The sequence below is a fragment of the Danio rerio genome, chromosome 22 (assembly GCF_052040795.2).
Source record: "Danio rerio strain M-AB ecotype USA chromosome 22, GRCz13ab, whole genome shotgun sequence".
NCBI lineage: Eukaryota > Metazoa > Chordata > Actinopteri > Cypriniformes > Danionidae > Danio > Danio rerio.
This window is the reverse complement of record NC_141042.1, coordinates 5752501-5768995: the sequence shown is the minus strand read 5'-3', so window position 1 is coordinate 5768995 and position 16495 is coordinate 5752501. Positions and strand designations below refer to the sequence as shown.

Sequence of the window (16495 nt, the reverse complement as noted above, 5' to 3'; positions counted from 1 at the left end):
TGCCTGTCAGGACTAGTTCTTCTTCTTTGTCAGTTTTCCACAGATTTACATGAGAAAAACCCACAAGACAAAAGCTCTGTGCAGAAAGGAGAACTTTAGAGACAGAAAAACACATGGAGTTTCACTGGATTTTTGACAATTAGTAAATAACAGCAATAAACAAACTGAAACTGTCTATTTTAAAAGGTTGAAGTAATTAATGATACATTACAACAGTGGTTCCCAAAGTGGGGGTCGCGGGGCAATGAAGGGGGGGGGGTCGCCTGGTGATTTCCAAAAATCGATTTATTTTTATTAAACCATAAGAATTAACATATTTTATCCATAACTATACTGAAAATAAAAATAGTTGTTTATAGTTACTATATACTATATAGTTACTATAGTAGCTTATAGTTACTAGTTCTATTGGATTGCGACCCCTGGGGTAATTACATTATATTAAAGGCAGCAATAGCGTCAGATGCATTTTGATTTTATAACATCAGGTTATACTTTCTGGCACATTTAAAGCACTGACACAAATTTAATTGGTGTGTCTGCGTCATTGCATGCAAGATTTCTGTATTTATAACCACCTTAGAGGATATTTGGGGTCGCGAGTCACTGGCATTGTTATTTTGGGGGTCGCGGGCTGAAAAGTTTGGGAACCCCTGCATTACAACACCATTATAGTCATTTAGTAATGTTTAGTTAATGTTTTACAAATGTTTTATATTACACATATGCACATTTAAATTATATTAATAAAATTACTATTAGTCACTGATTCCAGCCTCGGCTGGGTCAGTTGGTGTTTCTGTGTGGAGTTTGCATGTTCTCTCTGTGCTCGCGTGGGTTTCTTCCAGGTGCTCCAGTTTCCCCCACAGTGCAAAGACATGCGATACAGGTGAAATGGGCAGGCTAAATTGTCCGTAGTGTACGAGTGTGAGTGAGTGAGTGTGTATGAATGGTCCCCAGGGATGGGTTGTGGCTAGAAGGGCATCCGCTGCATAAAATATGTGCTGGATAAGTTGCCGGTTCATTCCGCTGTGGCGACCCCAGATTAACGAAGGGACTAAGCCGAAAAGAAAATGAATGAATGAAATTACTATAATATTAAATCATATTTCTTTTTCAAATAATTATATTTATTTAGATTAAGATACATGCACAATATACAAATGAAATATGAAACAATTTATTGTTAAAATTAATTATATGTAGGTTCAATTATAAGGATATATATATATATATATATATATATATATATATATATATATATATATATATATATATATTAATTATATATATATATATATATATATATATATATATTAATTATATATATATATATATATATATATATATATATATATTAATTATATTTGTTTTTATAGTACTATGTATATATATATATATATATATATATATATATATATATATATATATATATATATATATATAGTACTATAAAAACAAATATAATTAATATTTCACATTTATAAAGAGCTTATTCAATATTTATTATATATAACGTACAAGCAACAAAACAAGCAAACAGCTAAAAACACGAACAGCATTCATTTGTCCAGTACTCCACTGTGCGCTCACTCATCTGGTTTGACGGCCACTGAAATCTAATCTATCTATACAATGCATCTGCCCTCAACAAAGACCCTTTTCTCACAGTGACTTCATAAAAAGGGCAGAAGAGTCCTATTACTCACAAATTACACTCAGAGACACTCACATGACGGTTAAATATAGCGGCTTCTGCTTTTCTTCAAGGCCTCGCAGCGAATACAGACAAACGTCAGAACGGGACAATCTCAATGCAGATCTCTATGACTTCATTCTTTGGTTTTAGCACAAGAGACAGACTCTGGACGCTTCTGTTAGCTGTTACGATATCAAGTTAGCATGTGACAGTCGCTAATTGAGATACATATGAACAAAAGCCATTCAAACAGATTGAGACATTGGTTGATTACCTCACAATTGTTGCTAATTATAAGAGCTAGGAAAAAATAAAGCAATGTTACCCTAGCATTAGCGCTAATCGCAGTAGCCATGCTTTAAGAATGATAACAAATGTTCAAAGACTTTGTGTTTTTGAGTCGTCAGAATTAGCACAAATGAAGAACTAAAGATGGCTTTGTTAGCGGTTATGATACAGGGTTAGCATGTGACTGTTGCTAACTGCGATAGATTTCAACAAAAGCCACTCAAACAGTTCGAGACTTTGTTTCATTAGCTTACAATAGTTGCTAATTATAGGAAAAGATATAGCACTGTTACCCTAGCATAAATGCTAATCGCAATAGCCATGCTTTTAGATAATAAATATTTCAAGACTTTATTTAGGTCTTTTTTGTCATGAGTCTTCAGCATTAACACAAAAGTAAGACTAAAGATGCTTTTGTTAGCATTTTATTACATCGAGTTAACATCTGACAGTCGCTAATTGAGACACATTTCAACAAAAGCCATTCAAACAGATCAGGACATTGGTTTATTAGCTCACAATTGTTGCTAATTATAATAGCTAAAAAAAAAAGACAAAGCAATGTTACCCTAGCCTAAGTGCTAATTGCAATAGCCATGCTTTTATATTATAACAAATGTTTTAAGACTTCAATTAGTTTATTTGAATGAGTCTTTAGCATTAGCACAATAGAAAGACTCAAGATGGTCTGTTTTGCTAAAGGGTTAGCGTGTGACAGTCGCTAATCGAGATGCATTCGAACAAAAGCCATTCAAACAGATCAAAACATTGATTCATTAGCTCACAGTAACAATTGCGTAAGTTTTCTAACAATAAATTGTCTGAAAATGTCCGTTATGATAAGAAACAGGAAAATAAAGGGATGTTACCCTAGCATTAGCGCTAATCACAATAGCCATGCTTTAAGGATGATAACAAATGTTTAAAGACGTCATTTTGCTCTCGAGTCTTCATCATTAGCACAAAAAAAGATTCAAGATGGATTGTTAATGGCTACGATAAAGAGTTAGCATATGACAGTCGCTAATTGCGATAGATTTCAACAAAAGCCATATAAACAGATCGAGACATTGGTTCATTAGCTCACAGTTGTTGCTAATTATAAGAGCTAGGAAAAGAAGTAGCAAAGGTACCCTAGCATTATCGCTAACCGCAATAGCCATGCTTTTATGACAATAACAAATGTTCTAAGACTTTATTTTGGTCTTTTTGTCACAAGTCTTCAGCATTAGCACAAAGTGAAAGACTCAAGATGTCTTGTTAGCTGTTATGACATCGAGTTAGCATGTGACAGTCACTAATTGAGATACATTTGAACAAAAGCCATTCAAATAAATCAAGACATTGATTGATTAGCTTACAATAACGCTTTAATTGACATTTATCACAATAGAATTGAGGCAATGAAAAATGTACTTCACCGTTTTGCACAAGTATTTAGCATTATTACATCAGACAGATTCAAGACGGTGAGGCATTACGATATCAGGCTAGCTGGTGACAGTTGCTAATAGAGATCATGAAACAATACCATTTACCAAACGTCATTCAAGCAGACTGAGTTCTCTATTCATTAGCCCACAAGTGTACAATCTTGTCTGAAAACATCACTAAGAAGTTGGGATGTTACATTAGCATTAACGCTAATTACAATAGCCATGCCTATAGATGATAACAAATGTTTTAAAACATTTTGCTTTTGACTCTTCAGCATTAGCACAACAAAGAAAGAAGATGGATTTTTTTAGCCATTATGATAAAGGGTTAGCATGTGACACTTGCTAATTAATATCATGACACAAATAGCATTTCAACAAACGTCATTCAAGCAGATTGAGGCGTCAATTCATTAGCTCACAATAACAACTGTGTACACTTTCTGAAAAAAAGTATCTGAAAGCATCTAGGAAAGGAGCTAAACAGTGCTAGGAAAAGAAATAGCAATGTTTACCGTAGCATTAACGCTAATCACAATGGCTATACTGTTTTACCCAGGTCTTAAGCATTAGACAGATTCAAGATAGTTTTGTTAGCCTTTATGATAATGAGTTAGCAATTTCACAGTTGCTAATGGAGATATTTGAATGCTAACTACAATAGCTATGGCCTGATGTGATGAAAAATGTACTAGGATTGACAGTTTTTCCACATCTTCAGCATTAACGCAAAAGGAAGACTCATAATGGTTTTGTTAGCCGTTATAATGCTGCATTAGCAAGTGACATGTCACTAATTAAGATCATAACAAACAAGCATTTCAACAAACATCATTCAAGCAGAATGGCGCAGCATTCTATTAGCTCACAATGACAATTGTACACCTTTTTATGGTGTCTGAAAATGTGCTAGGAAACAAAATGGCGATGTTACTGTATGTAGCATTAATGCTCATCATATAATAAGGCAGCGAATAATGTACAAGGAGTTCACTGTTTTCCCAAGTATTCAGCATCATCACAAAGTCAGACTAAGGAATGTTTTGTTCATTAGCCCACAATAACAATGCTGTACATGTTAGCCGTTATAAAACCAGGTTAGCTAGTGACAACATGTACAGGCGCTAATTGAAATCACAACACAACAGCATTTACTCAAGCGTCCATCAAGAAGGACAGGGTGTCAATTCATTAGCTCACAATAATAAACATGACCTGGAAAAATGCTCTACTACAAGCTCTATGAAAAGAAATGAATGTGTTGCGCTAGCATTAGCGCTAATCATAATAACCATGCATTGTGGCAATGAAAAACAGTAGCCATGTTTTTCAGTCTTCAGTATGAAGTCTTCCCCATTAACTCAAAAAGAAGACTGGTTGTGTTTTAAGCCATTATGCTATCAGGTTAACTGAAAAAAGAGGACTCAGGATGGCTTTGTTAGCCGTTATGCTATTGAGTTAGCTGGTGACAACACGTATGAATGCTATACACAACAACATTGCAACAACTGACCTTTAAAAAGAATAATAAATCAATTCATCAACTCAAGAGTAAAATTCACTGTAAGTTTGGAAGCATGCTATTAAATATAAACAGTGTTAGCATTAGCGCTAATCACAAAAGATGTGTTAAGGTCATGAAAAATGTACTACTTTACGGTTTTCTCTAACTTTAACACAAAATGAAGCGCTCACAATAACAATAAAGGAAATTTTCTGAACAAAAGGAGTGTCTGAATGCCTTAAAAATGATGTTAGCTTAGCATTAGCTTGGATGATAACATGTTCATGTAACGAATAATGTACAAGGCTTTCACATTTTTTGTTCCCAGATTCAAAGAATCAACTCAGGATGTTTTTTTCATTCGTTATAATTCCAGGTTAGCAGGAAACAGTGCATATTTTGTGTGCGCCTCTTTAAATGCAAATGAGCTGCTGCTCCCCGCCCCTATTCAAGAAGTAGGCGGAGCCTTTACAGCATATACCTCAGATATTCCAGCAGCAATCCAAAAGACAAACATTCGTTTTAAGTTCTTGTCAGTTTAAACTCCTAATATAGAATTTTCTGAGCGCACACATTAAGCATACACACATCAACTATTAAATACACACAAAATTAAATGTGTATCAGTATACTTTGTCCAAAGCAGCATCTTTTGCATATGAAGACAAAACTACTAACGCAACACAACCAAACATGTCCTCTTCTGAAACTCTGGATAGTGACGTGTTTGTTCCTGGAAGTAAATTGAGGCCTACAATAGAGGTGTTGAGTTGGTTCAGAAACAGAGCTCGCTGACATAGAGGAACTTTAGAGGAACTTTGCAGATCGTTTTAATGCTGAAACACTTTTTAGCACAAAAATAGGAAGTTAAAAGTGTAAAAATCAAACAGGAAGCTTTCACAATGCACTGAAATGCGTAAATTAACCCATGTTTTCGTTGTAGGTTTTGCTGGAAACTGGAGCCGACTGAAGATAATAGGCCTCCATTGTGCCTGTAATGACCGAATGGGCTATTGGATGATTTTATATTACACACTTTTCCACATGTCGACGTCCCACATGCCTTATTACAGTCGTCCCACCAAAAATAGCCATCTAACGAGCCAAAGTCCACCGCACAAGACTAACACAAAGCCCAGAGATAAACAAAGGCCACAAAATAGCCATTTCAGCTTCCTAAGGAACAATACTTTGACTTTCAACACCCCATGTTTGGACCGGCCAATGGGGATTGAAGCTTCTATATCTACCACTTCCTGTTGCAAAAAAAAAAAAAAAACTGCTTCCTGTTAAAGTGATCAGCCTGAGGGAAGTTCCTGTCTGCAGGCTGCAAAAGTATTACTTCAGATGACTCATATAAATACACAAGCGTTTGATCAGAAGCCTCAACGTTGCATAGCAATGCCTCAAAAACAGAAAGCAGAGGTGTTCTGCGGAGACGTCGTGCCTTGCAAAGCTCAAGAAAAGCAATGCAATGGACCTGCAGCATAAAAAACACTCTTGATATTTGATACTCGATGAAGTATTGCACTAAAAGCCGGTTTGGATGTTGAAGAAAACCACATTTTTTTGGCTTGATTGATTGCAAACTGCTCCCCTGTAGGGCAGTTCGAGAAGAATTTACCACATGAATAGGAAGAAAATCAAAGGTTTAGACATCGTACACTGCAAAAATGGTCTTTTACTTAGAATTTTAGTCTTATTTCTAGTCCAAATATCTAAAAATTTTAGATACAGTCTTGTTTACATAAATAATGGTGTAAAAATAAGCAAGTATTTCCATAAAACAAGCTAAATAACCATATTTCAAAGCGAAAACTTGATTATTTTGCTTGTTTTTTGGATAAACTCACTTAATTTTGACTCATTATTTCTGTAAGCAATAGAATATTGGTTGATTGTCTATATTTTGGTAGTGTAGGTATTTTTCTTTAGTATTTAGTGGTGTGCTTGTCACGCTGTGAAGGCGAAGTATGCATTTAAACAAAGACATACAGTTGTAAGAGGGAGGTTACTAAAACCGGTCTGACGTGTCAGTTCACACAACGAGCCAAACACTTCTGTTTATATCAAGTCGAAATTAGGACAATAATACGCAGCTTAAAAAAAGAAAGACTGCAAAATTATAGTTTACAGTGCATGGATTAGCATTTAATATGGTATCTAGCAAAAGCCAAGACAAAACTATTTGTTCTTGCTTGAGTAGGTGATCATCAGAAGTAGTTAATTATTTCTCAGTTGCTAACTAAAGCCCTATTGGGACGCTAATTGTTTCTCAGGGGATCGTAAAGGATTTTTCACCATTTGCTAAGGTAGTTGGTGACTTTATAACCATCTGAATACAAAATGTCGGTGTTTTGCTCCCACATCAATGGCTTTATTAGAGCAGTAGCTCATTTATACAGCACATTCATTATATAGTGTGGTCCAAAGTGCTGAACACAATCAATTATTAGCCGTTATGCTATAGGGCTAGCTAGAGAAAGTCATTAACTGTGATCGCGACACAAATACTATTGCAACAAACAGAATAAGGCATCAGTTAATTAACTCACACTAACAATCGTGGACATTTTATTAAAGAAATGTCCTTAATTAACAGTGTTGGAAATAGAGCAAGCGATGTTACTACTTAAGCATTAGCGCTAATCACAACAGTATTGAGACAATGAGAAAATGTACTAAGATTCATGTTTTACCTTTAAGCTTTTTAAAGAAAATGCTGAAAATGTTCCTAACTACGAATGAATAATAATTCCTTACATTTATATAGCGCTCATAAATAGCGATGTTAGCTTAGCATTACCGCTACTTCCAACTGCCATGTTTTTAGATGATAACCCTGCTAAAAAATCCAGCTTAAAGCAGCCTAGGCTGGTTGGCTGGTTTTAGCTGGTTTTAGCTGGTTGCCCAGCCTGGTTTTAGAGGGGTTTTGGCCATTTCCATGCTGGTTTCCAGCCATTTCCAGCCTGGTCTTAGCTGGTCAGGCAGGAAAATGACCAGCCAAATGTAGCTAAAACCAGCTTGACCAGCCTAGTTTAAGCTGGATATAGCTGGTTTTGGATGGACTAATCTAATTAGTTAATAAATTTAAGATTTTTTAAGACCTTTTAAGACCAGTCAGAATGTAATTTCAGCCTTATATACGTGACTAGATTCTTTTTTCTAATGGCTTGATTGGACCAATGGAAAAGATTAAAAATAAAAAAACTAATTTAGTTATTTATTATCCACATTTTTAAAATAATGTGTTAATATACACACATTTTTTCCAACATAATGTTTCTTTTCTGTTTAATTATTCTAGTTATAAAGATATAAACACTGAACTTTTAAACAAATGTTTTTTTGTAGGGAAGATATTAAACCATAATGGTTTTTGTTCAAAGTTTTATCGACTGTTGTGGATTGGATGGGTGTTGGGCTGATTGGGTAGATTTACATGGACAAAGGAAAATTAAGAGCCATTTAAAATCATTTATGACCTACACAATATTTCAGTGAATTTAATGCTGTCTTCACACCAGATGCAGCATGCTCGCTACTCATGTGTAGATAGATGCATGAACATTTTACCCACTTCATTCACGCATCAAATTCACTTCATAAAAGATGCAGCATCACATCATGAGCGGAGATTCTGTCTGCTCAGAGATTGTAGCTTAGTTACTACTAAACAAAGACATAATTGAGAGAGTAGCTGTGCTTATGTGCTTTAGGAAGGCTGAAAAACAGCATAGAATCATTCGGCGCCATGTCTGAGTCCACTAGATTATGATTTTAGAGGTGCACCCAGCTCTGTGAGTTCATCAACTCCTTCAGAAACTTTACCTATGAACCGCCAACTATTCCAGCATATGTTTTATGCAGCGGATGCCCTTCCACTTGCAACCCAGTACTGGGAAACACTCATGCACTCTATTCACACACACACTATGGCCAATTTAGCATAATCAATTCACCTATAGTGCATGTGTTTGGACTGTTCCAGGAGGAAACCCACACCAACACAGGGAGAGCAGGCAAACTCCACACAGAAATGACAACTGGCCTAGCCAGGCCTCAAACCAGTGGCCGTCTTGCTGAAAGTGCTAACCACTGAGCCATATGTACATTTATTACATATTATTATATTGTTTCTTCACTCAATAAAGGGTTAAGGCTAACATGATACCATATGGTCCATTAGGATTAAAAATAAAGTCCAGCTGATGTATCCATCCAACAATCACACACCAAATAGTGACTAGTGGAAACCCGAACAAGATAAAGAAGAAGAAAAAAAAACTTTGCATTTACCCACATATGGAAACATTTCTTGCTAATACAATGCAGAGAATAACAAAAAGAGTATCATGTTCTTTCTCTGCAAATCAGCACCAAATTGCCTTGGAAGACGGATGAGAGAAATGAGCTTCATGAGACCGTAAAAGGAAGAGAAACCTCTGACTCCTATCATTGCAAACGTCTGGACGGAGACTCAAATCTGGTCTCAGCGCTCAATTGACCGGTTTCACAGGCCGCCGCTCACCGCAAGCCGAAAGAAATGGAGGAATATTCAGCAATAAAGCCTGAAGTCGCGTCTTGCCAAGTGACAATGACTGTGCTGACTTAGAGGAAATTACTTCTAGTTTTTTTCAAAAAACCGCAAACAGTTGGGTAAGTGTCAACACATGCAAAAGAAACATGCAATCTCTCATCTCTTCCAGGATCTGCTACGCGAGTGAACTTTATCAGAGTAAAGAAGGTGGAGATAAGAAACACCACCAAATGTTTTCTCATGACTTAATGTATACAGGAAACTTCCAACGTACAAAGAAGAGATTTGAATCTCGGGAGTCAAGTGGGTCGGTTTGTACCCAAGACAGTGTCTGACAGATAACTGTTTAAAAAAAAAAAAATCATCAAGAAAGTTTAGACGATGACACTTAGGCCCCGTTTACACTAATGCGTTTTCGTTTTAAAACGCACAAGTTTTGCTACGGTTACACCATCCGTCGACACTACGCCAGAGTTTTTGAACGCTGAAAATGGAGTATATTGAAAACGCTGAAGAGGCCGTTTTCATTCTAAAACGCTGCTGCTCTGGATGGGGGAAAACGGAGACATCCGAAAACGGAGACAGACATTCACCTCTCTGAATGGGTTTTTTTTTTCTCAATATTAAGTAGCCTACACACAGTTAAGTCTGCATCCTCTCCTTGTAAGTTCAGACTTCGCAAGTTTGATATGGAAAACAGACTCCCGAGGACATGTCGGGTAAATCTTCAAAGGGAACAGTGTACTTTATAATCTCATTCACATCATCAACTTTCTTAAAATGAAAACATGATATACCTGATATTTTCATTTTCATATTAACAACTTTACAGACAGCAGAAATGTTGTGCTGCATATTAGGGCTGTGCAATTAATCGAAAATCCGATTTCGATTTTGGCTTTTAATGATTATGAAAAACCATTAATCCAGATAAACGATTATTCCATCATATACCGCCCCCTTTCCAGTTGTACACGTGTTGCTCTGCAAAGCTCAGTTCCACATGAAAATGACTAAAAGCATGTGCTGTAATGTAACTTTTGCAGCACGGGATGCGTATCATTCATATTTTTACAAGCGCGAAAGAGCACTTGCTGTTATGTGTGTGCGCACCGCGCTTAGCCTCGGATAGCAGAACACACATACACAAACACACATCTACTGCCATCTTAATGTGAGCACTTTAATGGTCAAGTACATGCACATTTGTGTCAGAGCGCGGTGTTTAGTGTTTATTCAAATTAACCCTCATTTGTGTAATAAACAAACAAGTTGAGAATCAAAAGACACGTGAAAGAGAAACCATATCAGAGCCGCACTATTCTTAAATTGATAGCGCGCAATATTCCTGCTGCTGCCGACTGTTTTTTATTATTAATCAATAATAAAATCAAAAATACAGTGAAGATGCTTAAAGCACAGTTTAAACATAACAGATTTAATAAATTATTTCTAACAACCGATTTATTTCATCTTTGCTATGATGACAGCACATTATATTTTACTAGATATTTTGGAACGATAATAGTATTCAGCTTAAAGTCACATTAAAAGGCTTAATTAGGGTAAATAGGCAGTTCATTGTATAACAATAGTTTCTTCTGCAGACAATCAAAATATATATATTGCTTGAGGGGCACTAGACCATGTCATTCGCCAGTTAAAAAACTTTATACAGACCCCCTACACTGTAAAAAAAAAAAAAAGGCCGCAATTTAAACGGTAAAAAACTGTAAAAATGCTACAGTAAAATTCTATAACATACCTAACAGTATATTTCCTTAATATATACGCCGAATAACCTTAATTTGACTATCCCAGAATTCACTGCATGGCACATCACTATTTACACTTTATGTTGACATTACTATGGATCTTTTTAGTTGTTTCCCCATCAGTAATGTACATTAGACATTAATGTTACATGTAATGTTGATGAACAATGTTTATTTCATGACTTTAATTTTATGCGTGTTACCATACTGGTGTTTAGTAGCTGTGTGAATGACACTGAGCTCCTTCTGTACACTGACACACTTTTCTGCTTGTTGTTTGTGATGAGCATTGGTTTATTATGTAACTTTCTTATCACCACATGGATATGGCTGTGTTAACGTGTATATCTGTAGAAAAAGATGTGTAGATATTAGGGATGTAACGGTATTGTAAATACCGTCATACCGCAATATTAACTTTTTTCGATATTACCGTAGTCGCATGACTCGGTAAAACTATAGGTCTTCTGAGAAAATTTGCTCAGGCGAATGAAGCGAACGGGAGGTAGCGAAAACTACAATTCCCATCAGCCCATGCTTGACCATCATCCCTTGCAGTCTGTTGTCGCTACAGATCCAGTAATGCGGAAATGGAGTGTGCTGCTAGAAGCGGGGATGAAAAAGAGCTGGAAAACTCTAAAGCGGGTGTTGTCGCCACGCGCGTACTGAATAGCAGTGTTGTCGCGCGAGTTCTTATCAGCTGTGTTGTCGCGCGCGTACTGAATAGCGGTGTTGTCGCGCGAGTTCTTATAAGCTGTGTTGTTGCGCGCGTACTGAATAGCGGTGTTGTTGCGCGCGTACTGAATAGCGGTGTTGTTGCGCGCGTACTGAATAGCGGTGTTGTCGCGCGAGTTCTTATCAGCTGTGTTGTCGCGCGAGTTCTTATCAGCTGTGTTGTCGCGCGAGTTCTTATCAGCTGTGTTGTCGCGCGAGTTCTTATCAGCTGTGTTGTCGCGCGAGTTCTTATCAGCTGTGTTGTCGCGCGAGTTCTTATCAGCTGTGTTGTCGCGCGAGTTCTTATCAGCTGTGTTGTCGCGCGAGTTCTTATCAGCTGTGTTGTCGCGCGAGTTCTTATCAGCTGTGTTGTCGCGCGAGTTCTTATCAGCTGTGTTGTCGCGCGAGTTCTTATCAGCTGTGTTGTCGCGCGAGTTCTTATCAGCTGTGTTGTCGCGCGAGTTCTTATCAGCTGTGTTGTTGCGCGAGTTCTTATCAGCTGTGTTGTCGCGCGAGTTCTTATCAGCTGTGTTGTCGCGCGAGTTCTTATCAGCTGTGTTGTCGCGCGCGTACTGAATAGCGGTGTTGTCGCGCGCGTACTGAATAGCGGTGTTGTCGCGCGAGTTCTTATCAGCTGTGTTGTCGCGCGAGTTCTTATCAGCTGTGTTGTCGCGCGCGTACTGAATAGCGGTGTTGTCGCGCGAGTTCTTATCAGCTGTGTTGTCGCGCGAGTTCTTATCAGCTGTGTTGTCGCGCGAGTTCTTATCAGCTGTGTTGTCGCGCGAGTTCTTATCAGCTGTGTTGTCGCTTACAGATAGATGGCTAATTTGTATGTCATTGACACTTTTGGCACTTTTTTGGAGTATTTTCATAAGTTTTGTTTTTTCCTGTAAATGATTCAATAAATACCGTACCGTGACATTCATACCGAGGTATTACCGTACCGTGAAATTCTGATACCGTTACATCCCTAGTAGATATTAGTAATATAACATACAGACATATTACCTCTATAAATTAATGAAATACAGTAGTTTACTATAAAATGAGGAATTACTTTTAAGGTTTTACTGTATTTTTAATGGTGAAATACTAGCAACCACAGCTGCCGTTTTTTTACCATAAATTTAACAGATTTAATTTTTACATTGTAGTTTTTCGTGATTTTTTTTGTTGTGATTTTTAATCGATAAATAAAATGTAAACATCGTGCTTTCAAGATTGCATCCTTCTCACGATGCTGTTGTTGATGTTACTGTCTGCATCCAGTGATGGCGTTTAACATTGCGCTCATACAGATTATGAAAATTACAGTATTGCTGTAAACAATGTATTTCGCAACAACAAGAAATACATGATCACAATATGAAATAATAGACGTTTTATTTTGTTCATACAACATACAGTTGAAGTCAGAATTTTTAGTATTATTGTACAATAACTTTCCTAATTACCCTAACCTGCCTAATTAACCTAATTAACCTAGTTAAGCCTTTAACTGTCACTTTAAGCTGTATAGAAGTGTCTTGAAAAATATCTAAGCAAATATTATTCACTGTTATAATGGCAAAGATAAAATAAATCAGATATAAGAGATAATTTATTAAAACTATTATTTTGAAAAATGTGTTGAGAAATTTAAATAAAAAAATAAACAGAGGGGCTAATAATTCTGACTTCAACTGTATATCATCATATAGCACAAGTTGTGAAAATATAGCTTGACCCAACCTGTTGCAGAAGTTACAGAGTCCAACGTTTACCCCTACCATAAATTAATGTGTGATAAATTTTTCGGGAAGGGTTTGCGCGGAAATCATGCAAAATAACAGAATGTGTTTAAACAAGTTTACAGATCATTTTAAAGTGAAACATAAACATCTCGAGAGACAGACCCCAGAGGAAATCTTCCAGATGTAGGTTAGCAGGTACAGCAACACGAGCTATAAAAGTATAGCAAGTCACAGCCTGTGAGAAACCAAAGTGTAAATAACTGATCTGAAGAGCTTCGGTTTACAGTGAAGACCTGCGGGTAAGCTGTCATTACTGTCGTTAAAAAGCATCGCTCAAAGTAGAGCGCTTTTCCAGACCCTACAATTCCAACCAGAGAGCCATTTTGTACAAACAAGTCCGTTGATTTAAAAGCCATGCACAAAAATAATGTAATATTAGCATCCTACACAACACACTAAACCCAACGCTAGCAAATGAAGATAATATATAGATCGATTGTTTCTCAGAAGAAAGTTGGTGACTTTATAACCATCTGAATACAGAATGTTTTTCTCTCATAACCCGTGCTCGGGATGGTTTATTAGAGTGGTAGTTTATTTATATAGCACATTTACTATATAGTGTGGCCAAAAGTGCTGAACACAATCAATTATTAGCTGTTATGCTATGTGGCTAGCTAGTTAAAGTTGCTAATTGTGACCACAATAGCATCACGACAAACAAAATTAGGCATCAATTCATTAACTTACAATAACAATCGTGCACATTTTAGAAAGAAATCACCCTAATCAGCAGTGTTAGAAAAAGAAATAGCAATGTTAGCTTAGAATTAATGCTAATCGCAATAGCTATGTTTTGAGACAATAAGAAAATGTACTTGAATTCACTGTTTTTCCTCTCAAGAAGAACGAAGTATCAATTTATTTACTCACAATAACAATATGTATTTAAAAAGGCTGAAAATGTTCACGGCTACAAATGCTGGGAAAAAGAAATAGCAATGTTAGCTTAGCATTAGCGCTACTTCCAACTGCCATGCTTTTTAGATGATGACACATGTTCAAGGACTTAAAAAAAGTATTTATGATAATGCCATTGACATTTCCAACAAATTAAACCAATTAAAATCTGCTTTGCGAGGCTTTTGTATTAGTGTTTAAGCTCTAGTATAATTTTCAACATGCTGTTTATGAAGAAGTTTGATACAGCCATCACTGAAGAGGAGTAAATTAACTGTGAATTAAAATTGAGTTAAGAATTATTGTAACCATCAATACGCAAAGCATGCAAGTCTCCAGTCATTAAAAGCCATGCACAAAACGAAAGCATAATGCCATGTGCTGTTCTAACATGCCTTTCCCATATTTTGGGGTTGCCAAAGTGTATAGTTGACAGCTGTAAACCACAAAACCTATCAATACACTTCCTTTACCATCTTAAAACACACAAAACTTACATTAATTCAAACCAAGCATGACGATTATAAAGATAAATGTTCCAAAAATCATCCCGGATGTGAAGCATCAGCAGAGTTCAGAGCACAAACGATAAAACTGTAGAGAAACAATATAGTGGAGATTACTTTCAAAAGTTTTTTTCCTCAGGTGATAATGGACGAATCACTGACAGCCAATCAGAATCCATTGCAATATGAAGGGTGTATGCAATTTAAAGCTACAGTTGACATTGCAGAGAAGCACTGCTTGATGTCAAGTAAAGCTGGGCGATTTGGCCTACAGTCAAAATCTCGATTAACTGAACATTTTAATTTGATTTCGATTAATGAATGATTCTTTAATTATTTATTTTGTTTTTATGCTCTCTCTGCGATGCCTACACTCGTCAATGCTCCCAAGTTGACCAATCAAAGAAGTTGCGCTATGCGTCGTCACAACGTGTAGTTACATTTTTTTTAGAGGTCAACGTCGGCATCAGTCACAGGCACAATACACTGTGCTCAAGGCAGATGTGTAAACAGAGCGGGGTCACGTGACTCCACACGTGGTAGGGAAAGTAATTAAGTAATGTAAAAGAGCAGGGGTACCCAAATTCAGTCCTGATAGGTCAATGTCCTGGAGACTTTACCTACAACCCTAATCAAACACGCCTGAACAAGCCAATCAAGGCCTTACAAGATATACTAGAAACTTTCAGGCAGGTGTGTTGAAGCAAGTTGGAGCTAAACTCTGCAGGACACCAGTCCTCCAGGACCAAGTTTGGGCACCCCTGTCCAAGAGGAACCCCTTACTGACATTATTTCCTTATGATAGAATGATATATGCCTTCATTGAATTCCCTAAAATAAATACCAAAAAAAAAAAAAAAAACACAACTGGAATGAGTACAGCAGTCTTGATCATATGAAGCAAGATATCACGATGGCATATGATGACGTGGGCAGGTATTGTAGTGGTGTCCCATTTCACAGGGGTAAATTTTTATGCCCTTCCCCTTCACACTCTGTTTCAAGGGTCAAGGGAAAGGGAAGAGGTACAAGAACAGAATTTGGATTGGGCTTATGCCACTGCAAATCCTTGCATGAATCACTGACTCCACATAGAATTGCAAGCGAGCACATTCAAGTCAGCATTCAGTTAAATCTTACCTCCAGCACAGGTCCAGCACCCAAGATGGTTCGTTCCACGCCGCTTGCGTAACCCTTCTGGCTGAGCGCCGTCAGGCAGTGAATGAGGAAGTTAGTGCTTTGCGTTTTGCCAGATCCGCTCTCCCCTGAGATCACAATACACTGGTTGACGTGCTTGCGCAGCATGGCATAGTAGGCCACATCGGCAATGGCGAAAATAT

At 37.0% G+C, this 16495-nt stretch overlaps 1 protein-coding gene across 50 annotated transcripts in view; it reads right to left on the bottom strand.

Moving 5' to 3' along the window:
• myo9bl (myosin IXb-like) overlaps window positions 1-16495 on the bottom strand; it is a 99188-nt gene that overhangs the window by 54827 nt on the left and 27866 nt on the right. For all 50 annotated transcript variants that reach the window (XR_015521007.1, XR_015521008.1, XR_015521002.1 and 47 more), the window contains 1 exon segment: window positions 16296-16495. This exon segment is cut by the window's right edge and continues 697 nt beyond it. Coding sequence is in view for 17 of the 50 variants with exons in the window: in NM_001423631.1 (NP_001410560.1) it covers window positions 16296-16495 (200 nt within the window). In the remaining 33 variants the exon portion in view is untranslated.